General features: G+C 51.7%; 1 protein-coding gene and 1 non-coding gene across 6 annotated transcripts in view; one reads left to right on the top strand and one right to left on the bottom strand.

The window, feature by feature from the left end:
* Window positions 1-27,229, bottom strand: part of SLC25A42 (solute carrier family 25 member 42) — a 32,211-nt gene that overhangs the window by 2,915 nt on the left and 2,067 nt on the right. Inside the window, exons 1-8 of one of the 5 annotated variants that reach the window (XM_016132396.2) lie at window positions 25,884-25,931; window positions 8,881-9,055; window positions 7,139-7,251; window positions 3,687-3,792; window positions 2,135-2,160; window positions 1,416-1,582; window positions 999-1,115; window positions 309-460 (exon numbers count right to left, since the gene is read on the bottom strand). In XM_016132396.2, the coding sequence (XP_015987882.1) occupies window positions 309-460; window positions 999-1,115; window positions 1,416-1,582; window positions 2,135-2,160; window positions 3,687-3,792; window positions 7,139-7,219 (649 nt within the window). In that variant the 5' untranslated portion in view covers window positions 7,220-7,251; window positions 8,881-9,055; window positions 25,884-25,931. Of the gene's footprint in view, window positions 1-308; window positions 461-998; window positions 1,116-1,415; window positions 1,583-2,134; window positions 2,161-3,686; window positions 3,793-7,138; window positions 7,252-8,880; window positions 10,626-12,627; window positions 17,228-25,883; window positions 25,932-27,229 lie in introns of those variants that run through there. The other 4 variants (XM_016132397.2, XM_016132398.2, XM_016132395.2 and 1 more) reach the window with 4 other exon arrangements.
* TRNAA-UGC lies at window positions 17,567-17,640 on the top strand. The gene has a single exon. It is a non-coding gene; the product is annotated as a tRNA-Ala (tRNA).

Raw genomic sequence — 27,229 nt, 5'->3', positions numbered from 1 at the left:
ACTCTCAGAATTACCAAAACACAAGCGGGCACTCCTCCTCCACTTGGGTTTTACCCGCGTCGGCTTTGGGCAGGTGCCTGTGGTTGTACGAGTGGCTGCCAACACTCTGGGCAACACGCTGAACTTCACAAGGTTGCTCTTAAAGCAAGGCATTTAAGGGAGTGAGTTCAAGTTCCCCAGGAGTGGCCTGATGTCATGTGCCTTCTCTTGAATCAGACCCTCAGCCCCCAGCCTGCCTGATCCAGGGGTCCTAGTGCGGGGTCTCCAGGTCCGTGTGAACTGAGGGTGCTGCCCCCCCCCCTCCTCACCTCTGTGCAGGCTCTTGAGCGTCTCATAGGTGAAGAAGCTCAGCCCTGCGTAGGGGATGACCCCCAGCACGGTGGGCGTGAAGCCGTGGTAGAGGGTCTTCAGCCCCTCTTCCCGGGAGATGCGGATGAAGACGTGAAAGATGTTGCTGTACCTGCCAGGACAGAGCAACCAGCGGGTGGGCTGGGGCTTCGTACAGGGAGGAGCCACTGGCCTTAACTCACTAATTCCAGGCTCCTCTGCAGTGGGGGCAGGTCTGGATGCTGATGCTTCCCATCTTTAAGGAACATAAACAAACACCTGGCAAAAGCTTCGGCATTGGAGAGCTATAATGGGTGTCCAAGGCCATATTCAACTTTCACCACAGGGATCATCCGTGTACTCAGCCCTCTCATTCCTGTACCTGTTTAATGCATCCATGTCCAATGCAAAATGAAGACTAGTTGGAAAGAAGCAGAACCGACCTTCAGGCTTAGAGAACTTTCTAGAACAGCTTCAGGATTGCATGCCTGGCCCGCCCTTGTTGTACCAGACTAGGCCTAGGGGGTGGAGTGTTGACACTACAGCTCCCCGCTGGCCTGGACGCAGAGGCCCAGACTCAGACCCCAAAAGTCAGACGAAGGGAACCGACCTGGGGCCTCCCCAGACACAGAGTCCCCAGTGCTGGTGAGGGCCACCGTGGTAGGACTCACATTTCCTTTGGGGTCACAGCCATGCGCGCTCGGACCAGGTCCAGGGGGTAGGTAAGTGAAGCGGCTGTGGTTCCTGCGAGGGCCCCTGCGAGGAGGCGGGGCCAAGGGGGCAGGGCTCTGAAAGTGGGGGGCGGGGCAAAGACAGACGGTGAGACCCCAAGGCCCAGAGGAGAGAGGCTCAGCCCACGGCCCACAGGTATGAGCGTCGGGGAGGAGGCCCAAGGACAGGTGGGCTAGCTTCTTGGTGGCAGAGCTGGGGTGTCTTGGTGGACATCACTTTGAGATCTGATCAATGAATGACGGGGACCTGCCCTCCTGGGGCCTTAGTTCTGATGTGGTGAGCGTGTGAAAGAAAGACAGGAGAGCAGGGGACAGGAGGGAGTTGAGAAGGTTTGGGGGTGCGGGAGGGGGCCTCACTCTCCGCGGAAGCCGTAATAGTGGCCCAGGACGCGCTTGTACTCCTCATGCGCGCTGAACTGGATGGCGGCATAGGGCACCACGCGCACCATGGTGGCCGAGTTCCCGCGCCACAGACTGAGGAAGCCCTCCTGGAGGTAGGTGAAGTAGAGCAGCCGAAAGGCCTCCTGGGGGAGAGGGCGGGGGCGCGGGGCAAGGTCAATGCCTCCACCTACCTCCTCTCTCTTCCTCGCCCCTCCCCCTTGCCCCTCCCGCGAACACCTTCTGCCCATTTTGTCCAGCAGGGAGATTAGGTTGGCAAAGCAGGCTCAGAACCCCAAGCAGAAGATGTTTTGTTGGTGTTCATCTAGTAGCCTAGCTTTTAAAAATATCCTTTTTCTTTATTAATACGTATTCTGTTTAAAAATAAATCGAATATGAAAACATGAGTTTGGAACATCAAGTCCCCCCAAGGATACAGGGTCTCCCGTCAATTCCCAGGATGTACTGTGACCAGAGCTCAGCATGCCAGGACAGGTGGTCCCAGGCCTGGGGCCTGGCAGGCAGGCCTCGGTCACCCAGGCTCCCAGGAGCCAGTTTGGAGGGAACCGAAGCAGAAAAGAACCTTGAAAAGCGTCTCTCTACTCCCCCTGTCCCCAGGCCGCCACCGCCTCCTGCCAGCCGGGTAGGGCAGCGAGCGGGTAGCCCCACAGCCAGGGATCGGTGATCTAGTGACTCACCTTGGCAGAAAATCTTTTTGAAGACACTGGAAAAAAAATAAGACAGACTGTTAGATGTGAAGGACAGGACCCCCCACCCCAAGTCTGTGTGACTCCCACTGCAGGGGTCTGGCCTGAGCTGGAGAGTGACAGCAGCCCGCCCCCAAAGGCTGAGAGCAGAGTGTCCTGAGCAGGGTTACTCCCCTCCCAGGAACCTCCTCACCCTGTGCCCAGGCCCCTCTGCATGCCAACTTGTCTCCAGGAAGGAGTCTGAGCTGCCATTTGACCCCAGGACAGTGATGGTCTCTACAGGGGCCCTGTAGGATGACATGCCTCTGGAGGGTCAACACTCGGCACTCACACCAGGCTGGACTCCAACCAAATCCCTCTGAGGAAGGTGTCACAGACATGTAGGGACCAGTCCGGGGGCTCAGGCTCACCTGGGACAAGGCCAGGGTGGTCTTTGTCTGGGATCTGCCCTCTCTTCTTGATGGCCCAGTAAAGGTGCCCCTAACCTGACTCTCCCACCCTCCCTTGCTGCCCAGCTCACTCCCCTGCTCCTTGGTGCACTGTCATCAGGGGCTGGAGCCATGGTGGCCACAAGAATCCAGCAACATGGGCCATGAGGGGGCTCAGTCTTGCAGACTTCCCCGCCTCACTTCCTGAGCCTCTGCTGTATTCCTGGGATGCCCCTGCACTCTGGTGTGTGTGGACGTTTGTGCATACGAATTGCCTTCAGAGTTACACGGAGCTCCCTGGAAGGCGCTACACAGACTGTTTGCCAGCTAACAACGCAGCTGACACAGGGGAGCTCAGCTGTGTGCCTGTTATTGTCCTCATTGTATGGATGAGGAAACTGAGGCACAAAGAGGGTAGGTGGACCAGCTCAAGGAATTGGAGAGGGCCTCTCCTCCCAAACGGCTAAGAGGCGAGGGTCACAGGTTGTGAGCATCCTCCTGTCCAGCACCAAGCGTGCGTGGTCACTGCCTGCAGGATGGAAAGGCCTCATCTTCAGGGACCCTGTGCCTGCTTAACCTTGAGGAGAGAGGGAGCTGGTCTCTTGAACTGTGCCCCCCAAAAGACATGTCCATGTCTTCACCCCTAGTCCCTGTGACTTACCGTAATTAGAAACAGGGTCTTTGAAGATGTCTTTCAATTAAACCGAGGTTGTACTGGGGGGTGAGGTCAGCCCTAATCTAATGAGGGGTGTCTTTATAAGAAGAGGAAAGGACACAGGCATTGAGGGAAGGCAGAGATTGGGGTGATGTGGCCACAAGCCAAGGACACCTAGAGCTGGAAAAGGCAGGAAGGTTCTCCTAGAGCCTCCAGAAGGAACCACCCTGCTAGCACCTTGATTTCAGACTTCTGTCCTCTTAACTGTGACAAAGTAAATTCCTGTTCTAAGCTGCATGGTGTGTGGTACTGTGTGACAACCACCACAGGACGCTAGTAGGGCTTCTAGTGGATTTAGGAGGCATTTAAAAAACCAATTTGCAGTGTAGTTTGTGGAGGAGGAGGGTGACTGCCTGGAAGCAACTCTACTGCACAGGACAGATGGACAGACAGCATTTACCTTGGAAGATGATTTTAGTTCGGTCCAGGGGCGCTACTGCCGTTTTGGCAAGAGCGCCAGCCAGGGCCCCAGACAGGAGGGAGCTGAGAACTTGCCTGTGATCGCTCTGCAAGAAACACACAAATACAGTCTGTCATCGGAGAGGTATGGGAGGGGTCTGCTCTGCTGGGGATGGCACCGAGAGGAATACTTCCCCCCACCCACCCCTCCAACCCCGCTTTGCTGGTCCAGGGCCGAGAGATGCACAGTGGTTTGGGTGTTGAGGCCCTGGGAGAGCAGTGGTGGGTCCAGGGGCCAGAATCTTCACAGGACACAGTGAAAACCTCTCAGGTGACAGAGACCATCCATGTGAGAGGTGACGCATTGTCTTGGCTAACCCGTGAGGTTCTGTGTTCTTGGAGGCAGCCACAGTGGGACTGACTGCAAACACGAGGCACCCCTGAGCCTTCCCGCGTGCATGCCTTGGTTCCGTCCACCTGTGTGCTGGACTCTCACGCACACTGCAGTGTCTCAGGCAAAGTCACGAGGCCTTTGTGCGCGGGGTGGGGTGGGGGGGAAGGGCGCTGGCAGGGGGTGTTAGGCAGGCAGACCCTGTCGGCACGTCCCCTTTCCACCTCTTTCTGTCAGGACTTCAGGGTCCAGTGCCAAAATGAGGATAATGGTGACAGTGGCTGACCTGCATCACGTGCCCCGATGGCCAGCCTCGGGGCTAGCACTTTCCTCGTCTTCTTAAAGTTCCCCACGCCCCCCTTGCACAGCCCTCTTTCCTTCCTTCCCTTGCATATCCGTATGAGCCCTGAGAAGTCTCCTTGGGTTGGAATCTCCGTATTTCCAGCTGACTCTCACAAGCAGCTGTGGAGAGCACTCTGGAATGTCCTGGACTAGAGGCGCCCCATCTCTCCTCGATCTGCAATGAGCAAGGATGGCGACGGGCAGGTCATTCAATGGTCCCAGGAATCCATGAAGTCCCACACGGACCAGGCGCACTGAGGGGCCTGGAGACATGCATTGCAGGCTGGGGTATGTATGAGACCCCATCCCCCATGGGGCCATCAGTCTATGGAGAGAGCAAGACAAGAAATAAATCTTCAAAGGCACACCGTCATCCATTTGGGTGGGGGGCCCCGCAAGGAGGCTGGCTTTTGCCCAGAGAGACATGGAGAAGCAGGTGAGGTGGATGGGCCATTTTCACTGTAACCAGAGGAGAGGTGGATCCTGCAGAAATCAAGATGGAGGTAGCAGAGGCTGTGACCGGGGGGGCTGTGAGGACATTCGGGGGGTACAACTGGCAGCCTGGGTCTGAGTGGACGTGGTAGGGCCCAGAGCCCCTGAGTTTGCTCAGATCAGTGGGTGGCCCAGTGATGAAGGGCTGGGTCCTGAATCTGTCCACACTCCTGGCCTGAGCCTGGGCTCTGTCCTGACTGCAGTGACCAGATAGTCTCTCTGGTTTCCTGGTCCAGGTCCCACTACCAGATCCTCTCGAGTGTCCCAAATGCTCCCAGGGACCTTGTGCCCCGCAATCCGGCTACCGTCCCCATAGGCCTCTACCCCCTCTGCCTGCCGAGCCCACTCCTAATAGAAAAATTCCACGGCTGTGTTCACCATCCCGTGTTTTAGAGGCCAAGCTTCACCATGGGGTTCGATTTGCTCATTGCTTCACACAGGCTTGTCACCAGGGACTCCTGCCTTTTCTGGGTCACACAGCAAGGCTCTGGTCATCTGGTCCTGTTGGCTTTGAGAGGTGTAGACATCAGATGCTGGAAGTCTCCCTGGTGCTCCTGGCATGAGCTCCCTGCCTCAGACTTTTCTCCGTGAACCCATGAGATTGCTTATGCCCGCTGTGAGCAGAGGGAACGCCCCACGACAGTCTGCTGGAGGGAAAGCCGGTACGCCCTTTCTGTGTCCTTCCTCAGTCTTGTGTCCTTGTACAGTCTGCAGTTCTTACGGCCCCGAGGCCAGCTCTGTGCATCTGGAACACACATATCCTTAGACCCTGCCCTCGGGGTGGCTCTGGGACTTGCTGTGGGCCCACTTCCCAGCTCAAAGAGGAGGCTGCTGCTGCTGCCCCCAGCCCAGGATTCCAGTGGCTCTTAATTGACTATGGCACTTTAGTCTTTTTTCTTTCTTTCTTTTTTTAGGCGAGGCAACCTTTGGTTAACCTCACAGATTGCAAGGACCTTGTTAGCTTACAATACCTTATTTTTTATTTATTTTTTATGCCTACAACACCTGGTCTTCCTAGGTGGTCTCCCATCCAAGTACTAACCAGGCCTGACCCTGCTTAGCTTCCGAGATCAGATGGGATTGGTCTTGTTCAGGTATGACACTTTATTCTTTGGAGAGCTCAGCACAGGCATCACCAGGTGGTTACCATGTCCATGTCTATTGTAGCATGTCCATGTCTATTGCATGGAGGGAGCCTGCAAATGAAGTGTGAGGTGGCGCACAGACAGAGAGGTGATGGGCCATTACAGAGGCTCAAATGGCCGCGAACGCCACAAGAAGACACTGGGCTTCTTAACCAAAGAAATGCGATTTGTAGGGTGAGCGCCTGCATTAGGCTGGCCAAGCAGACCAAGACAGATGTTGGGCGTGTGGCCAGAAAGGAGGAAGACTGGTGCTGGCTGCCCGGGTATACGATGGGCACAGGCCTTTTGCCAGGATCCGTCCAGGTGGCAGAGCGGCAGCATCTCCTTCATGCTCTGCTGGGAAGTTCACTACACGGGGAGAAACAGCGTGCCTGCTGTAGGCTTGGCCCTCGTTGCCTCCTATGACTTGGTGATGGTGGCCCCACACGCTGACCCAGAAACCAGTCCTCCACCTGCCTGGTGCTCCTCAGGGTGACCCAGAATTTGGGAATAGTCAGGAGAGTTGGGATGATGACGCCACTTCAGCCTTTGAGCCTGTGGACTCTGAGAACTGCCCCAGGGCACCTGAGCCAGGCCCTGGGAGCTGGAGGAAGGGGGGGTTTCCTTGTGGGGCTGGGTCAGTCTGTGTTTCAGTTTCGGCTGAGAGAACTTCTGTTCTACTGTTCTTGGCTTCTAGGTGAACAAGGATGGGGCTAATCCAATTTCTTTAAGACGGAATATAGCTTTTCTTCAATCCAAGGGTGGAATCGGAGCTCGACTCCAGAGCTGAGAGCAAACCCTGCCAGCAGGGCCCTCCCTCTCGGCCAGCCCTGAGTTTACCGATTCTTTCCTGTTTGCAAATCTGAGAGAGAAAAGGGGCTCGGGGACATCTTCTGACTTTCTAGCCAATTTGGGTGAGGTTTTGGCTTCTTGCAACGTGGTCAGTGGCTGGATCACATCAAAAATGAGGTGGTCAGTGCCTCTCCGCCATGGCCGCACACTGATGCAGCCCCACCCCAGTGTATGTGGGGAGTGACCTGTGACAGGTCACACGCACAGGAGGAGGGACCCATGAGAACGGTCGTGGGTATGCCGGGTACTTGCCTTTGAGGAGACAGGTGTGGGCAGGATGGCCTCGGCATCCTCACGCAATCGCACCGTGCCTTCCTTAACACCATTACCCATTCCAGGCTGCTGGGGACGGTGGAGACTCGGTCCTGGGGGGCAAGAGGGGACATGAGACCTGGTGAGAAGGGACCTTCCCAACTTGCCTCATCTCCTCGTCACCTGAAGTCAACACTGCCTGAGCCGGTATGGTTTTCCTAACTTGGCCTCTGTCTCCCTGCGAGGGAGGGAGATTGCGCCAGCATCCAGATGCCACGGTCCCCTGCGCTGATGGCTTAATTAATTGTTTACAAAAGCCTTTTTGATGGTCACAAATAGGTTATTTTAACTTAGTACCAACTGGGTAGATGGGCTCAGAGAGGTTAAACCACCCCAAAGAGGTCACACAGCAATAGGCAGGGGCATGGTGGGCTATGAGGCATGGAGGCCAGAGGGCCCCGCCTGCCCAGAGCCCAATGCCCACTGGGCTCAAGCTTAAACTTGTCTACAGAAACACGTTTAGAAAATTAATCTTTCTCCTACTGTGTGGCTGCCTGCTCTTTGCAGCTGAGCTTACAGCAAAGGGCCCTAATACCTGATGATCTGTCACTGGAAACCTACATTTATCCTCCAAGCGGAAGCGCATGCAAAGCTCAGCAAACTGCAGTGAGGGGACCAGGAAGAAGAAAGGGTGAAGGACCGATATCACTGAGATGACACCATGCACCAGTGTCCTTTGAGGTCTTGGTTCCCACACTTTAAAATGATGCAAATGATTCAGGTGTTCCCTGAGAAGGCCAAGAGCACTCCTCCTGCTCTCTGGGTCTTCCCAGGCAGCCCACATCACTGCCGGTGTGGAATGTTCTAGAAAGCACGAACAGGATTCTGCTCTGTTGCTGTTTCCTTCTCAAAACAGGCCCTGGTTCTGGAGAAACAACTATTTCCAGGACAGAGCAGGAAATATAGGGATGAGTCTAGAGCACCCTGAGGTGCCAGGGAAAAACCAAAACCAAGGGACACAGGAGTGGGTCACAGACTTCCCAGTGGCCAAAGCTGGGAACAACAAAATCAATAAAGCAGTACTGGATTATAATCCAAAGACTAAAATATCCATACGCCCACATGGATATAAATGAATGACTGAATAAGTAGGTGGGGGAGAAGAGACAACTCTCTCATTAGAAGAATCTCCAGTAATTCGTGCAGATGCTCCGCCCTCGAGGAGGGGGAGCGGGACTCCCGACCCTTAGGTGTGGGTTGTACATAGTGACTTACTTCCAAGGGGGACAGCACGGGAAGTGGGGGGAGGAAAGCTTTACAGAGGAGATTCTTGACAGACACCGCAGCCAGGCGATAAAGGTCAACATCACAGGGATAAGTTGGGTTGATGGTGTGTGCCATGGTCACAATGTACTGAGAAGGGTGCTTCACCTCTGTAGTCCCCCATCCCACACCCGTCACCCCAGTCCAATCATGAGAAAGACACCACAAATCCCAACTGAGAGTATCCTACAAAACACCTCGTCAGTTCTCGAAACTGTCAAGGTCATCAAACCAAGAAAGTCTGAGAAATTGCTCAGCCCAGGAGCCTACATTACACTAAGGCAACAGGACGACTAAATGTGTGAGATCCTGTGACAGAAAAAGGACAGTAGGGAAAACAGGAAATCTAAGTGTGCCATAGCTTTAGTTAATAACGCATCAGTATTTTTTTGGAGGCGGGGGGGAGTGGAAGGACTTACTTTAAAATTGAGCCAGAGCTGCCATCACAGAGGAACTGCCTTGTGTGCCTTATGCCTTAAATTTTCGGAAGGTTAAATCAGGGCAAAATAATCCTTGGACTGGGCTCAAAGTAACATTGTATTTGTTTTATACTGTTTGCACAGATAGCAAGAAAGTAGATTGATGACTACCAGCCTGAAAATTAAAAACATTGTTTAGAGTTAGTGTCACTGTTTTAGCTCATCTGCACCAATAGAAATGCCTCCCTTCTACCGATCTAATTGTTACCCTTCCTCTTCTCATAAATACCCATTGCCTTCTTCTTCTAATTAGAACCCTATTTGGGATTCTGCCTAAATCAGTGCTTCTCCAGTAGCTATTCTTTTAGATCTCGAATACATGTTGTTGCCCCTCATCTCGGCTTTTCATTTTTAGGTTTACAATTAGTTCATTCGTTTGTGACAAATGTACCATACTAATTTAAGGTTAACGTTAAAATGGAAGAAACGGGGTGTGTGAGGTGGAGGGGCTGTGTTGCCTTTGTAGTTTTTCTGTAAATCTGAAACTTTTCAGACAGAAACCAGGCCCTAGTAGTGGTTTCAAGCCAACCGCTAGCGTCAGCCTGTGGGATGCACTGAGACTGTGTCACCCCCACCTCCAGCACCTCCGGCTGCAGCTCACGCCAGAACACTCTGGACCCTGGGAATTGCCCTGGCATCTGGGCATAGATGGTGCTGCGTCTTGTGGTGGGCATGTTAAATGTGAACACGTTCTGCAGAACCACCTTCTTGAGAGAGGATCCAGCCCTTTGTGCACCTGTAGTGTGTGAGGTGCTGGTGGCTGGGTTCCTGCTCCAAGCTCCCCAGGTCTCAGTTTTGTGATGAACAGTTTCCCCAAGCAGGTAGGTGCTCACAGGCTCGGATCTCAGGCTGCTCGTGGAGCCCATTGGACCTTACAAGGGCCTGCCCTGGAAACTTAGCTGTGGTGGAAATGGACAGAGAGTCACCAAACTGGTGTAGACCTATAAGAACGTATCACTGCAGGTGACAGAGTGTTGAGGGAGGCCACAGGGAAGGCCTGCAGGGGGTTGAATGGTGGCCTCCAAAAGACATGTCCACCCAGAACCTGTGAACGTAATGTTATTTGGTAAAATGTCTTTGAAAATGTAATTAAGGTAAGGCTCTCCCTCCATATGAGAGCATCGTGGGTTCAGGGTGGGCCCTAAATTCAAGGACAAGTGACCTGATAAGAAACAGAGGGAAAAGGAGACACAGACAGGGAGAAGGCTCTGTGAGGGCAGAGGCAGAAACTAGTATGGTGCCCTCACCAGCCGAGGAACGCCTGTGGCCACCAGAAGCTGGACGAGACAAGGAAAGACTTTCCCTCTCCTAGAGCCTCTGGAGGGAGTGGGCCACACACACCATAATTTCAGACTTCTGACCTCCAAAACTGTGAGGATAAATTTCCATTGTTTTAAGTCATCCAGTTTGTGATGATTTGTTGTGGCAACCACTGGAAACTATTCCAGGGCCCTTTTTAGGGGAAAACCTGGATGGGGGGGCACCCCAGCAGAACAGGCAGTCTCCGCTTGACAGTCCCTTCCACCAAGTGCCCAGTGCCCCCTGGCAGTTTCCCAGGATCGGAGAATAAAGGGAACAGTCTTGCCCTGGGAGATTGCAGGGGTAGGGGAGTTGGGGGTGAGGGGTTAGGGTCTCAAGATTTTGTCCCTCAGGCCAAAGGCTAATTTCTCTAAAAGATAAAGAGCTCTTTGCTCTTTCAAAGCATTAAAAAAAAAAAAAAAAAAAAAAAAGCAAGACACAAACACAAAAAAAGCAAAGGAAAAGGCAGGTCACCAGAACAAAAGAAATAACTTAAACATATGATAGGTGCCTAGCTGCGATTATGATGGGAAAGGGAGGTTTCACCCTGGGTAAGAGGCCGTCTGCATGTACAGGGCAGTAACGTAACTGTGTTATGAGATAGTGGTGGGTATGGAGGGAGATGGCACCTCTTTGCCTCGGAATGTGTGTTGTGTCCCCAAGAAATGAGCATGAAGATTTGAGTGTTGGTAAGGCCACCACCAGCTGCTGGTCCCAATGAAAGGCGGCAGAAAAATGGGAGGAATATGAGCTTTGTGTCCTCCTCACGAGAGAATGCCACTAGCTTGTTACTGATGGGCGACCTTACCTGGATCCAAGTGAGAGGCTGCCCAGATGTGAAGACCAGAAGCAGACTATGTGTTTCTAGTACACCGTCAATAGTAATGAGGACTTGCTAGACGAGGGAGGGGTTGAGGTGGGAGGGGGCCTGACATTTTTCCCCAATTACGGTTGACATAAGTTGTATTAGTTTCAGGTGTACAACATAGTGGTTAGACATTTATAAAACTTATGAAGTGATTCCCCTTGATAAATCTAGTACCCACCTTAAGCCATACATAGTTATTACAATATCACTGACAATATTCCCTATGCGGTACTTTATATCCCCGTGACTGTTTTTATAACTGGCAATTTGTACTTCTTAAAGCTTTCCTCTTTTTCACCCATCTGCCCAATCCAGATTTGACTTTTGGTGTGTAGACTCTCCTACAGTCGGCATTTCTCCTTCCCCCACTTACTTACTCACTAGTAAGAGAGAGGACACAACCCCTGTGTGGCTACCCCCCACCCCCAGCTCCTCTCTCTAGTCAGAACCCCTCCCGCAGTGCGCAGGGACCCCCTCCATGCTCTCCACTGACCCCTTCCCCCGAATTGCCACGATTCTGAATTCACGCATGCCTACCCCAGGGAGGCGCCACCTCCCTGCTTAGGACAGTCACTAGGTCCCCTCTGCCATTGGTGAAGGGACACCCTGGCTGGGACTTCTCTACATCCAGCCCTTTAGGCTGGGCCCAAGAACATGGCCTCCCTGGATGCAGTCTAGAGTTCATCATTAGTCAAATGGTGACCAATGGCCCAAGTGGCCTAGGATGAGGCCCGGAGCAAGGTGGGCAGCCTCAACTGACGCACGCAATCCATGTGCCAGAGCCTGTCCATGGATAGATGAATGGATTTTAAAAAATGTACATATACTCAACTGAATATTATTATTATTCAGTCATAAAAAAGGAGGATACTTTGCCATTTGCGATAACATGGATGAACCTAAATCAGAGAAGCACAAATATTGTATGATCTCACTTATATGCGGAATCTAAACAAAACACCAAGCTCACAGATAAAGAAACCATAAATAAACCTCATAATAAAGCTCATAAATAAACCAAGCTCATAGATAGAGAATAGACGGGTGGCTGCCAGAGGCGGGAGTGGGTTAGGGGAAAGGGAGAAATGGGTGAAGGGGTCAAAAGGCACAAACTTCCACTTATGAAATAAATAAGTCCTGGGGGGATAATGGACAGTGTGGTGAGTACAGCGCTGTCCTGTGGCCCTCCCTCCAGAGACCTGTTTTAAAATTAGACTGCACATTCCTCAATTCAGAGTGGAAGCTGAGGGACTTCGGAAGTGAGGATTTACGTTAAGGGTTTTGAGGGTCTGGGATTGTTTCTTAAAGATACCTTTAGCAAAACGAACAACAACAACAAACAATTGTAATTGTGTGGTGAGGAATGTTAACTAGATCTATTTTGGTGATCATTTTGTAATATACGCAAACATCAAATCATGTTGTACACCTGAAACCAATGTTATATGTCAATTATACCTCAATCAAAATGCAAAAATAAAATAAAATAAAATAAATAAAATAAAATAAACAATCCTTACCTTTCAGGTAAGAAGGACAACATACACAGGGACAAAGGCCAGACCATGAATGATGGTGGAACTGACTGGCCACCTCTGTAGCAACCAGCCAAGGAAAGGAGCACACCAAAATTCCTGTCGCAATCAGCCTAAAACGGTCGGTGACTACTTCTTTGCTCCTGCTTCCAAATTAGGACCAACCAGAGAATGCCAAATATACCTCCTGACCAATCACATAGGCTTCTTCACACCAATAGCATCCAGCGGGGACTCTGAGCCTTTCTTACTATAAAGTCCCCTTTCCCCTGCCTGCCTTGAGTCTCTGCCAAGTGCAGTGGTGGCAGCTGGCCTCCTGGCACTAGCAAGCTCTGGGGTACGGGGGTGGGGGTGGGGCAGCTACACGGGAAGGACACAGCACCGCTTCTGCGGGATGCCTGCCAAAAACACGTTCGCTGCTTCATTCTAATCTTGGACAGACCACACTGAGGGACACTCTGAGCAGTTCTCAGCAAACTGTGAAGTCAAGGAAAGACCAAGGGACCATCATAGATCAGAGGAGACTAAGGAGACAGAGGACTAAGCGCAGCATGTGAGCCTGGACCAGAATGGGAGCACTAGGACAAAATCTGGGGAAATCCAAATTCAGTCTGGAGCTGAGTTCAGGCTGTTGCATCAGTGAGAATTTTCTGGTTCAGATCACTATTATGGTGGCACAGGTGCTAACATTGGGGGCAGCTGGGTAAAGGATACATAGGGACTCTTTGTTTCAAAAATTATTTTGAAACAAAAAGCTGAAAAGTAAAATGCCTTGAGAAACCCAGAAGCTTCTGGGACATGCTAAAGCTTTCGCAGAAACACATTTCAGACATCTGTGGCTATCAAGGGGGTTGGCCCAGTGACCTGGCTCTTCTCTGTCCAGTCTACATCTATGAGCCAAGAACTCAGTGTTATAGGCTGGGGAACGGTGCAAGCAGCCATTGGAGCCCTGTGTGTGGGATTCGCGCTGTGTGGTTTGTGGGGTGACCACTGCTCTTCTTGGCAGGTTCACCTTGACCCCTGCCTCTCCTTAGAACAGGTTATGTGTGTGGAAAGTCAGCAAGTGCGAGGCCTCAGGTCAAGAAGCCCTGCCCTGGGGCCTGCCTCTGGCTCTGCATGTGGGTGAGAATGGGGTGAAGACAGATGCTCTACCTCAGCAGTCCCCAACTTTTTTTGGCACCAGGGACCGGTGCCATGAGACTCTAATGCCCGACGATGAGGTGGAGCTGAGGCAGGAACGCTAGTGCTGCAGGGCGGCTACGAATGCACAGGAAGCTCTGCGTGATCACCTGCCACTCACCTCCTGTTGTGTGGCCCAGTTCCTAAAAGGCCAGAGACCAGTAATGGTCTGCGGCCCAGGAGTTGGGGACCCCTGCTCTACACAATGGCAGCTATTGTTCATTATGTCCCTTTGCCCCTGTGTTCTCTGCTCTAGCCAGCCTTAACCCGGGAGTGTTGGGGCCACTTCGCAGATGGGGAGGCCGAGGTAGCACAGTCCTTGCCTGAGACCACTATAGTAATAACCACACCTCTAACGACTGGAGTGTCGCTGGCTTACCTCTTCACTGTGCCAGTGAGATATGGAGAAGCTTGACCAGACCAAGAACCGAGTGAACCCTAACCTTGACACAAAAAACCCAAGCTCCAAGGCCATGGCCACGTCCTTCTCTGGGGAGCCCGGCACCCAGGTAACCTCAACATCATTTCATCCTGAACAAGTCTCCTTAACCTGAAGGAACTACAGCACGGGGGAGGCAGAAGCGAGGGTCTGGCCACACTCAGAGGTCCCCCGAAGGCACTGGCAAAGCCAAAATATCCCAGCAGCTGCCAGAGCTGAACTGGGCGAGCCTAAGGGGCAGATGTCAGTGTGAGCCTGTAGGCCCAAAACTTGATTGTGCAGACAGAAACAAGACCACGAAGGGCACAGGGTGTGGCCGGGCAGGGTGTGTGCTCCCGTTCTGCGTCCTGGTCCTTGCCGCCCCCACACCTTCATTCCACTCCAAAGCTCTCTGTGCTTCCCCACCTCCTAAGACTGCCCAGTCTTCTGGGGGGCGCCCAGGGCCAGAACCTGGGTAGTCCGCACTGAGGGGAACTTACTCCTTTACTCCTGGTAAGAGGACCCCAGACAGCGGGAGTGGTGCCAGGTTGAGAGGCCCACGAGTGGGGACTGAAAGTCCTAGAATCCTCTTATACTGACACTGAAGGAGATGGTCCTAGACGGGTGGAACCATAAGGACTACTATGGTCCGATATTTAAAGGGCTGTGAGGGGCTAAATAATGGGCCCCAACGCTGTCTGTCCCAACCCACTGGAACCTGTGAACATGTTACTTTACATGGCAAAGGGGATCCCAAGATTGTGGATCAAGTTAAGGATCCTGAGATGGGGAAACTGTCCTGGATTATCAGGATAGCCTCAATGTCATTGCAAGGTCTCATGAGAGGGAAGCAGAAAGGTCAGAGGAAATGTGACAATGGAGGCAGATTCTAGAGACACGTGAAGATGCTGAAATGCTGGCTTTGAAGGTGGCGGAAGGGCCGCGGGCTGGAGCATGGAGGCGCCTCTAGAAGCCGGAGAAGGCAGGACACAGACCGTCTCCTGGAGTCTCCAGGAGGAGTGTGGCCCTGTACACCTATCTTAGAATCTGGCCTCCAGAACTGAAAGATATAAACCTATGTTGCTCTCAGCCTGCGTGTGTGGGGCAGTCTGTTACAGCAGCCACAGGATACTGACACAGGCTGTCATAAGGAAGTACAGCTCATGGGAGCGGGAGCCTTGTGGATAGCTTGGTGGAGTCACAGGGAAATCAAATCCAGGTCAACATAAGACTGTGAGGAGCCAGTATTGCTCAAGCCCAGTACTGCCCAAGGAGAAGGGTCACTAAGTCTCTAGAGTAGCCCCTGCCGGCCCTGGGAGCACAGCAGTGAACAGATGCAGTGCTCGTCCTTACGCAGCAACACAATCTGTGAAGGCGGCAAACAGGGAGACGACTGAGTGATGGGGGCCCAGACTCAAGACCAGGTGGCTGGGCCAGCCTCTTTGAGGGGCGGTGTTGGAGCTGAGGCCGCAATAAACTGGGACCAGGTGGGAGGTTTGGCAGGTGCTGCATTCCAGGCAGTGAGACAGGATGCGCAAAAGACCCGGGGCAGGAACCGGCCAGACGGAGAGGAGAGAGTGAGTTGAGGGAGGTAAGGGTCACTCTGAGCTGCAGTAGGGGAGCGGTGCACAGAGGCAGGGAGACTCAGAGAGGACACCTATAGGGTCACTCAGGTGAGAGGGTGGGGTTTCATGGAGGAAAACAGAGGGGCCTCAGAAGCCTGCCCAAGTTCTGCCAAGACCTGGGGCTGGTGGGGCCATTTTCCAGGAGGAGAGGCTCGTGTGGCAGGAGGCCCCTGTTTGAAGGCCCTAACCTCAGCGGCGTTTTTACCCACGTCCCTGTAAGGACTATGTGGTCTTTGCCCACTTCACCTGAAGCTTCCCAAATGAGAAGAGGTTATGAGGGCTTCTGGCACCACCTGGTCCCATCACACCACCAGAAAGGGTATGAGCACAAACAGACAAAGCACCTAAGTTTAATTAAAAACACCCCAAAAACCACCTGTGTGGGTCCTTCCCTCACCCACTCACCTCCGCTTCATCACCCTACTGGGTGGGTCATAATAGCCATTCCGGTGGCTCCTTTTGGATCCAGTCATTCCTCTTGGTGGGAAGCCACACCCTGACCTCCCCCTAGTCACCTGTCAAGGAAGCATCTCCTTGCATAACCTCCTTGCATAATTGGGAGGGTTAAGGCTGGCTTTGCCCTTCACCAGGTGACAGCCCTTCCCAAGCTCCTGGGCCTTGTGGTACTACTTGGAGTGAGAGAGCCCAACACGGGACCAAGTTCTCCTGACTCATCCTGCCAATGTCTGCCTAAACGTGCCCAGAGAACCCAGAGTCCTCACACACAGGGAATGTAAATGAGGCAGCCGCTTTGCAAATCAGTCTACAAGCTTCTCAACTACTCTCATGCCAGGCCCATGCCCGAACTGATTTGTTCTAATAAACTCCTGCAATACAGGTTCACGGCAGTGCTAGGTACAATTGCCAAAAGGTGGAAACAGCACAAATGTTCACCAATAGATAAACAGATAAGCAGAATGAGGCCCATTCATACAAGAGAATATTACTCAGCCATGATAAGGAATGAAGCATGGATTCATGCTGACTGAAAGAAGCCAGATACAAAAGACGGTGTCAAATGACCCTATCTAACTGAAATCTACGCACAGTATGCAACGCAATGTGATCCAGTATATACAGTGAAATGTTATTCAACCTTAAAGAAATCCTAACCCATGCCACAACATGAACCTTGAGGACATTGTGCTAAATGAAATAAGCCAGTTATAAAAAGACAATACTGTATGATTCCACCTATATGAGGTCTCTAGAAGAGTCTGAATCATAGAGGCAGAAAGTAGATGGGTGGGTGACAGGGCCTGGGTGTGTGGGGATGGGGAGTTAGTGTTTAATGGAGACAGTTTCAGTTTTGCAAGATGAAAAAGTCCTGGAGATGGACAGTGGTGATGGCTGTACAACAATGTGAATGTGCTTAATGCCTCTGAACTGTGCACTTTAAAATGGTTAAGATGGTAGATTTAATATATTTTATCATAATTTAAAAAATTCCAAGCACAGTCAAAACTCATCTGTAGTGATAAAGATTAGAGCGGGGTTACATTTGGTGGGTATGATATGGAGGGGCGTGGAAGAGCCAGCTGTGGGTTTAAAACGCCCTGTATCTTGTTCTGGTTACATGCATGGATGCATGTGTAAAAATTCCTTGAGCTAGGTACTCAGGAGTTATTCACATTACTGTATGGAAGTTATACCACAATAAAGAAAATTTAAGCAGTTAAAAAAAAAAAAGACACCCAGGGGTGGCTCCATAGTGTAGTGGTTAGCATGTCTGCTTTGCATGCAGAAGATCCTGGGTTCAAGCCTCAGGTGGAGTCACGGACCACCAGGCCCCCCGAGTGCACCAGGGGTGCCAGACCCTGGGGGCACCAGGCCCCAGGTGCATGCCGCAAGCATGTGGGAGGGGATGACCCACCTTCAGAGATCCAGTTCTTAAGGGGAGACAGCAACATTCATGGCTCAGGGGGGGATTAAAGAGGGGAAAAAAAGTAAATAAGACACCCGGAACTGCCCAGCCCCTTCCAGGCCCACTGACCCTGAGCACTGCGTTCCAAACTCCCAGGGGACTCTAATGGCACCAGAGGGACAATGCACTCCACTTGATATCACTCACCTTCCTCTTCACTTGTGGAGAACGCCTACTGATGATTTCAGCAACGACTAAAAGTCTGGGGGGTATTGAAGCTGGAAGGTGGGCCATACTCACAGTGGATGCCCAGCCGCCTTCTGGAGACAGCGCCCTGGGCAGCCATGCCCTCCACCCTCTGTCACCTCGGAGAAGGGGGGCTGATCCTCCCCTTGACTCCAGGGTGACCTGGGGGACCCTGACCAGGTCATGAGCTCATACTCCGACGTTTTGGGGCACTGGACCCAAAGGCTGAGATTTCTGATCGGGGGGATGGTGGGGAGGGTCGGGACGGGTCACTGGGCCAGAGCAATCCTCTTTCCCAGGGAAGGGAAAGTGGATTGGCCCAAGGGCAGTAACTCAGGGCCAAGGCTAGGAGGGGGAGGCGATGCCTGCAGACTGGGGATGTCCTGTCTGGGACGTGTGGGAAGAACCTGGACTTTTCCACCCCGGAGCTCAGGAAGCCCCTTTTCCAATTCAGCCAGTGTGGGATGTTTACATCCCTGCACCTCCCAGAGCCCTGACCCGTCTATTTTCCTCACCCTCCTCCAGCCCTCACTGCATTTCCAACCCAGTGGGCCGAGTCTCAGCAGCATGTTCAGCAGAGGTACCTTTAATAAGCACCATGAACTGGGATTCAAGTGTGTCTCCGCTAGTGGTGGTGGTGGCGGTGGAGGGGGGGGGTGAATTAGGGGCCAGGTGCAGTGAGGCTACCCCCTCATCTGTTACAGGTGGGTAGCATTCACAGACCAGCCCCCATCAACAAACGTTCCTGTTTCACACTGTATTTCTGTTCTGGCAATGTTTTCGCTCATCAAACAAAAAACCAAAGTGAAGTGGGGTTGGGTGGCCCCTTTTGTGATATAACTTACTGAACAGCGTTGTCTGGAAACTGTGAACCAGGGGTCATGGGATCTTAGGGAGCCCAGCTTGTGAGCCCCATACTGGGCCACTGGGCAAGGCACGAGTGTGTGTGCACATGTGAGTGCATGTCTGAGCAGGCCTCCCAGTGTGTGGTGGGAGCACTACAAGGAGCTGTGCTCCACCCTGAGGGACATGTTTGCACAAACAGGGGCAGTTTCTCAGTTGATAGAGTTTACAAGCAGCCATGAAACAGATAGCTTAATGGCTTGGTAAACAGAAGCCAATTAACATCCTATCTGCCTGTTGGCAGGGCCTTCCCCTTTTCCAGTTAATGGGCTTTAACTTCCGCCTAAGAGAGCAGAGCAGCCTTACATAACGGCTGCTCCATTAACCCTGACCCAGCCAGGGGCTGTGCGTTTCTCCCTTCTGTGTATGCCTTTCCCACAGACTCTGGTCACTGCAACCTATGCTGCAATCTCTACAGATCAAACACACAGGCACCTATGTCCTGAAAGATCCAAAACATCCTATGGTTAGTCACTGTCCTTGGTCCTTGCAGGCAGTGCTAGCGCACCTGTCGCCAACTGCACTTGGAGTAACGTAAAACTGAGGTAACTCAACAATACTGAGAATGCACTTGTGTAATGTCCAAACCCCAAAGTTCTTGTGTCTCACCACATGGAGTCCAGCATGGCACTCACACCTACTCAATTATTTCCTGGACGAGTAAATTAATTCCCTGGACATGCCAAGTTCTGCTTTGGCTGCACTCCCTTCGTGCCCGGCAAACTCCTTTGCGTCCTGCAAAGCCAATCCTGAATGTCTTGGCTTCACCTCTCCAAAGTTAGCTGTTCTGCCCTTAACTGAACACTCCCTGGTTCTCTGCTGCACTGGCAGGGGGTCCCAGGAAGGCAAGGGCCTGGGTCACACTCGGTGTCTGCCTAGCAAGGAGGCAGAGGCATATGCCCTACAGACAGGTGCTTTTGCTATCCATCTTCCTCAATCCCTACCTCATTTCCCAAGTAGGAGCATGTATGAGCTTCCTGCCACACAATAGTGCTGTTGTGGGAAGACAGGGTCCAGCAGGTGACCTTGGATGTGCCGCTAAACCCCTCTGAGCCTCAGTTTCCTCATCTGTCACTATCTTCCCATGCTGGTGCTGTTCCAGTGGATCACAGGTGTTGGTAAGTATTTTTCTGCCTAATAAGAAGTCAGACAGGGCAGGGAGGGAGCCCCACCTACCACCATCTAGTCTGAGCAGGCCTCCCAAGTTCCCAGATCTTACCCTTCAGCCCATACCCCACATGCCAGGGCCTCTGAAAGAGCTGAGCACTGGTTCCCAGACAGAAGTGCCACCCTGTCCCCTTCTCTCTCGAAGCCACAGGGACCTGCCAACCATAAGAGGGGAGTCTCACATATTTCCCTAGCCCTGTGTCTCAGAAGCTCTGGGGACACTTGTGCAAGACTCCTAAGTGCCCACCCCAGACTTAAGTCAGAACCACCAGAGTAAGGCCCGGGAATCAGCCCTTTAGGCAGGATAAGGGGGAGACATGCTGTGCTGACAAATACAGTAGACTTTGCTATAACTAATACTTAATTGAAATGTACATAGTCACTTTTCCAACTCATCTCATGGCAAAAGCATTGAACATGGAGAGGAAGCAATGGCTCTGACATCTGTTAGGAGCTCTGCGGGGGCACATTTTATCACAGAAGCCTTGAAACCTACTGTAAGGCTGGTCTCTTGTCCAGGTCCGCATTTCACAGTCGAGAAGGCGCAGGCCATCAGAAGCTCTGAGCCCATGTCTGCTGACCTCACCAGCCCACAGCAACCGCAATATGAGCCCTCTCTGCTGCGTCTCCCACCAGCACCATGGACAAGGTCCCTCTCAGGACCTTGTCTGGCTCCCTAGGCCCTTGGTCTTCTCTGGGGTCCCACATATCCAGGCTCACTTGTTCCATCTGCTTACACTTTGCCATTGAGTGAACTCCTTGATGGCTTCAGATCTCAGGGAGCCTTCCTAGACCCCTGAATTAGCACTCCAGCCTCTGGTCAGGACCAATCAATTACAGTGCTCCAGTCACTTGGTGAGGTTCTGATCTACAGCCACATTTTCTACCTTTCTAAGCCCCAGTAGTTCTGCTTCCCCTGCACCTGTCCCTTGCCCTGGAACACAGATATTTATGGATTGTAGAATGAGGTTTGGAGTTTATTCCACTCCTGGAGGCTGTACTGATGGCGGTGTTCTGGGACGGTTTATAAACATCCATGTCTAACAGCAACTAAAAGCATGGTGGTACAGCAACTTGCTTGGATTTAGACTGACCTACATCTGTCTCGGTTCCCACATAATCTCCTTGTATATCTTTGGGCAAAGACCCTCTCAAGCCTTGGTCTCCCTTCTGTAAAACTGGGAGGACCTAGGACCAAGTTCAGAACCCAGTAAGCACTTGCCAAGAAGCGTCAAAGCGCAAAACTGAAATGTGCTCATTCACTTGTCCAGGTCCTTGCTAGTTCTGGGCAGAGACCTCCACCTAAGGGCAGGGAGGCAGGTGATTGAGGGAGCCCACTGGGGCTGCCCACATGGGCCATCTGGAGGCTCCAGGAAATGTGCTCCAACCTTGCCAGCCTCTTGCTCAAAACAGCAGAGGCAGCTGCACAAGCATTTTCTCTAATAACATCCTGATAGGAAGGCTGGTTTCACAGCTCTAAGGGTTTAAATGGGGTCCCCGAAGTACATGTCCACCCAGAACCATAGAAAGTGACTTTATTTGGAAATAGGGTCTTTGTAGATGTAATTGGTTAAGAATATTGAGATGAGATCATCCTGGATTTAGGGTGAGCCCTAAATCCAATGACTAGTGTCCTTAATAGAAGACATAGACACACCATGTGGAAAAGGCAGTAGAGATCAGGTGATGGAGCTGTAAGCCAAGGAACCCAAGGGTTACCAGCAGCCACCAGAAGCCAGTAGAGGGGCCTGGGACAGATTCTCCCTCAGGCCACTAGTCGGAACCAACCTTGCTGTCCTAGCCTGTTAAGGACTGATGTAACAGAAGGGGTGGCTTATATACTACATAATGTATTTCTCACAGTTCTGGAGGATAGAAGTCTAAGATCTGATAGTTAGTGGCTGTCTTCTCACCTGTCCTCACATGGTAGAAGGATCTAAAGCAGAAGTCCCCAACCCCCAGGCCATGGATTGGTACCGGGCCATGGCCTGTTAAGAACGGGGCTGCAGAGCAGGAGGAGAGCGGCAGGCAAGCAAGCAAAGCGTCCTCTGTATTCGCAGCCACTTCCCAGTGCTAGCATCACCGCGTCAGCTCCACCTCAGATCATCAGGCTCTCACAGGAGCACTGGTCCCAAAAAGCACCAGTGCCGAAAAGGTTGGGAACCACTGGTCTAAAGCACTCTCTGGGGTATCTAAGGGCATTAATCTCATTTATGAGGGCTCTACCCTCATGACCTAATCACCTCCCGAAGGCCCCACCTCCTGATTCCATCATATTGGGGATTAGGTTTCAACATATGAATTTTAAGGGGGAGACACAAACATTCAGTCCATAGCATCTGCCGGCACCTTGATTTTGGCCTCTGGCCTCCATAAAACCATGACAGAATAAATGTCTGTTGTTTTAAGCCACCCAGTTTGTGGTCATTGTTACAGCTGCTCCAGGAAACTAACATGGCAGGAATCTGAGACCAAATCTCTCACTCCCAATGTTGACGTGTCCCTTGGTCAGTGACCTGTCCCTATCCCTGAGGTCACTGCTCTCCTCTCTGGACCTCAAGGGCACTGTGCTGGCAGAGCTTCAGCAGGAAACCTGGCTTCTGCTGAACTTTGTTGAGACCCCTAGAATTCAAGTACTCAGCTGCAGCAAAAGGTACTCAATGAAGAAAACAAATGTTAACAAGTGTATTTTAAAAATAGCACAGTGACCAGGGAGGAGCTGCCAGGAGCAGTGCTTTAATTCTTGAGCTGGGCATTAGTTTCATTATTCCTTCTACTTTGGTTCTTTTCATGTGAATATTATTTACTTTTTGTTAAGCAGTAATTTACTTTTTGTTAAGCAGTAATAAAACCCAAACAAGTTCTGATCATCGCAGTATTCCTCTAATGTCTAACTGCCAAAAAAGAGAAGAACGAAAAACAGGATGACCCGTGGGAAACAGTCTGACCTCAGACTGATAATGCCCTGCATCTGGTGCCAATAATGGGAAATTGCCAACCACTGAGAGAATCTGGAAACAGATTCCCAAGTAGATTTAACATTTTATTTCTATCTCGTGTTTCACCTCATTCTTTGCTGATTCCAAGTAGGAAAAAAAAAAAAAAATTAGTAATCACTAAACAGTTCTTCCAGCCAAATGTTCTTGTTCTGGAACCAACATCTCAGCACATGCCCTCCCAGGACTCTGGGCGATCCACCTCCTCCAAACCCAAGGTTTCCTTCAGAGCTTTGCAGAGGAAGGACTCAAATAATTCTTGGATTGAGCTTTAGTCTGACTGTGGAAGAGAAACAGAAATCTAACATTTAATCACCACCACATAGGCCAGAATCACCACATAGGACATGAAGCATGGAAGCAACATTTAAGAGGATGACATGGGTTGTTTTTCACTTATCAGATTAGAGAGACAAGATACTTGATAAAAATTATGTAGGCCACTGGTGGCGAAAACAGGCATTCCAACTTCACAGCTAAGAGACTGCTGAACACATAACCTCTCTGGAAGAACATTAACCATTTTAATGAACGTGCCCTTTAGCCTGCCACTCCTTGGAAGTCTCTACATTGTATGTAAACTCCAAGAAGTCAGGGAGGTTTTGAAGTGTCTGTGCTACCGGAGTCCTACATACATTCACTACATATTTGCTCATACTTGAGTCTATTCAGTGCAGCACGGTTTATAAAAGAAAATATGAGCGACAACTTAAATAGCCATCGGTAAGAGACTGGGTATAAAATCGACATATCTGTTGGGTAATTTCTGATGCAAATTTACCAGTGATTTAAAAGGGGCTGGAGGATACCCCCTGAGGCATAGACTACTCTGGAAGGACACAGAAATTATTAACCATGATGCCTCCAGAGAGGGACAGGGTGCAGGTACCTGCCTGTTTTGCTGTATGCCCTTTACAACTGTTTTTTTTTTTTTACCATGTACATCAATTACCTTGTCAAAGTCTATAAATATCTGCATATGTATATATATGCGTGCACATACATATGTATATATAAGATGTGTGTACAGTGTAGTATATATGAATGTATGTATATGCATATCTGTAAAACATCTACATATATGCATACACATACACACACCTGTTTTAAATGACTCCTTTTGAATTTGGACAGAAAACCCCAATGGCTTCAGTGTCCATAGGAGAAGCTAAAGGTGACATGACCCTCTGGCACTATCTTTGCAGGGAGAGACAGGAACAGGGGTAAGAGGCCCTATGCAAGTCATACAGGAAATAGCACATTATTGCCTTTTAAACAACAAAGCCACCAGTCTCCTGTGCTGCACATCTGCAAATCACACTCCCAGGAACTTGAAAAGTTCCAGAAAAATCATTCCCAGCTCTCCGCCAGGCTCCAGTTTTGCAGTTAGCTCCAAGTGGCTGTAACATTAATTCTCTCACTCTGAAGAGTGTTTCCTTACTCTCAGTTCATTGGCTTCAAGGGTCCAAGGAGCTCCAGAGGGTTAGTGAAGGGCTTCAGTCTAAAGGAGCAGGAGCCAGAGGTCTGGCAATTCCCTCCCAGGTGACCCTGCCAGCAGCAGCACTCCAGGTGTTGAAGCCCCGTTCCCCCAGTGCCCCTAACCCCCTCCGCAACTCCCCAGAGACACATGCTCCAGCAGCGACCAGGGGCCATCCTTCCAGCACAGTCTTTCCAGGTTCAGTCAGTCATGATGCCTGAGGAACAGCTGCAGGGAGGGTGGGGGTCCCTTCCTCTGCCAATCTCTCAGAGATAAGCACAACAGAGGGGCAAAAAATGGGGCAGGTCCATAGAGAAGGGTCAATAATGCTCTAGGAGGGGTGGGCTCTGTCTCCCCAACTCAAGTCACTTTAGGTTTGTTGCTGATAAAGAGATTATTCCGATTTTGTCTGGGATGGGATTATTCTAAACTCAGAAATCACTTATGGACCATCATATATGAAAAGATAACATCTGGGTGGGCTTTTCTTTGGAGGGAGGGGGGAAGGTATGGTGCAGTGATACTGAGATAGTAAGGTTTGGAAAGATGAAGGACCTGGGAGGGTGAGGATTACAGAGAGAAGCACAAACACAGGTACATGTGGAAGAAAGTATGGCAGGGGCACTGACTGGTGGTGTGTGAGAGAGGGAGCGCTGCTAGGGACACAGGACAGGTGGGCATGGGGAGTACCTGAGGGTCCTGACCCAAGTTGCTGAAGCAGGGCGTGCAGCGAGAGGAGCACAGCCCTGGATGTGAGCAAAGTAAGTGAAGGGATACCAGCAGGCCTAGATGTGAGTTTGGGCCACAGGCTCAGGTGTTGGTGTGGGGAAGTAGGCCCAGTTATGGAGGCTCGGGAGTGCAGTGCTGTAGGGAGGAGACAGATCAGGGTGTGCGGTGTCATCGGGTGGGACAGTCTTAGGGAATATGGAGAGTGTCCATGAGTGGGGCACCCTGTCAGGTGTGTGAGGCGGGCCATCACTGGGGGCAGACTCAGGTGTGTGTAGAGCTGCAGACCTAATCCTGAGGATGTGGGGATATGAGCGAGGCGGACAGTCTCAGGTGTATGTTGATGGGGAGGAGGGATGCCAACAGGAAGGGACGCAGCGTCAGATGTGCGTGGGCTGACAGTGAGGAGCTCAGATCTGGCCGTGAGGGCCCTCAGAGGACACTAGACACAGGGTATGGGGGACTGTGGAGCTCTGACCTCTCTCTGCCCCCGCGACGCTGCTGTCACAACCCCGCCTCGTCCGCCTTCTCCCTGGGACCCATGACAGGGCCGTGCCTCGCTCTGGTTCGGTCCAAGGGGCACTGGCCTCCCTACGCCTGCGCCACCCTGCGCCCCCCTGTGCCCCCCGCGCTCGCTCACCGACTGGGACGCGTCGCCGCCGCCGCCGCCGCCTCCAGTCGCCACGGCCCCGCCTCGCGCACTCCCCAAGTGAGCCACTGGAGGGGTCAATAGCGCGCGCCAATTGGTTGTATGATGGCCAATCAGGGTACGATACGGTAAGGATTGGTGAGCATAAGGCAGACAAGCAGCCCCTGAAACCAATGGCTGAAGGGTAGAGGCGGGCTGTCGGGAGAGACTCTTGGTCTTGCCGGGTACGAGGCGCTGGGAGGTGCAAGCCTGGAGGTAGGCAAGGATTGGAGCACTGGCAGAAGACAGGCAGCCCTGACCACCAATTGCTGGGGAGCAAAAGAGGGCTCCAAGGTGGCCGGCAGTATTGGCGCGAGAGGAATGGAGGGAGTAGCCTGGAGAGCGACGATAACTGGTTGCGAAACTGAAGATGGGCAGGCCTGGCGGCCAGTCGCAGGGGCCGTAGGCGGTGCGCCCCAGGGGGAGCTGGAGCGTACAAAGTGCAGAGTTTACCCCTGAGTCAGGCGGCCAGAGATAGCCTCGGACAAGCTGCGCAGGGTGCCCTGAGGCTGTGCTGAAAGAATTTGAGACATCACGGCCGAAGAACTCGTGGATAATCCTTCATCCCCTCAGTCCCCCCTATTTCTTTACACACGACAGGGGGAGGGCGAACTCACTGAAAGTCACTCAGGCTCGTCCTCTGCAGTTCAGTTATTGTGAAGACTAAAAATCTCATTCAACGTGCTTTGTGATTTTTCTGGAAGTGTTTGATTTTTCTGAGTTCAAGCATTCTGTCCCACTATCCAGTGGAATCCCAGTCCTGCCTCCTCCTGGATATGCTTTTTGTGAAATATATGCTTTTTGTGAATCCTAACCACAATCCCAGGAGTTCAAAGCCACCATTGGCCCCCTTTACAGAAACCAGAGCACAGAGAGGTCAAGCACCTTGCCTAACATCACACAGCACTTCGGTGGGGGGATATGGGTGTGAATCTAGAGCAACCTGCTTTTTGGAAGGTGGGTAAGGAAGTATCAGAGAACTGCCACTGCAGGCCTGAGAGACCTTGGTTCCAATCTCTGTCCAATCACTGACCCACTGCACAACCCTGGGGCACTTTAAGTCTGTTTCCTCATGGGACAATCATTCCTATACTTTAATCTTTCCTCTCTGGGGCTTCTCCCCGGGGAGAACTTATATCTTGGCCCCCACCTTGACCTTCTGGTGAAAGCCTTCAACCCACAGCAGGTCATATCAAGCCTGTGAGCCTTAACTTCTCTGTGAGCTATGATTCATGGGATTCTATGCAGACAGATGCCAGCAGTTTAGGGAGCCATCTGTCATCCAGTGCTTTGCTGTC

Source organism: Rousettus aegyptiacus, unplaced genomic scaffold (genome assembly GCF_014176215.1).
Source record: "Rousettus aegyptiacus isolate mRouAeg1 unplaced genomic scaffold, mRouAeg1.p scaffold_m13_p_16, whole genome shotgun sequence".
NCBI lineage: Eukaryota > Metazoa > Chordata > Mammalia > Chiroptera > Pteropodidae > Rousettus > Rousettus aegyptiacus.
The sequence above is the reverse complement of the archived record's forward strand: the minus strand, read 5'-3'. Positions and strand labels throughout refer to the sequence as shown.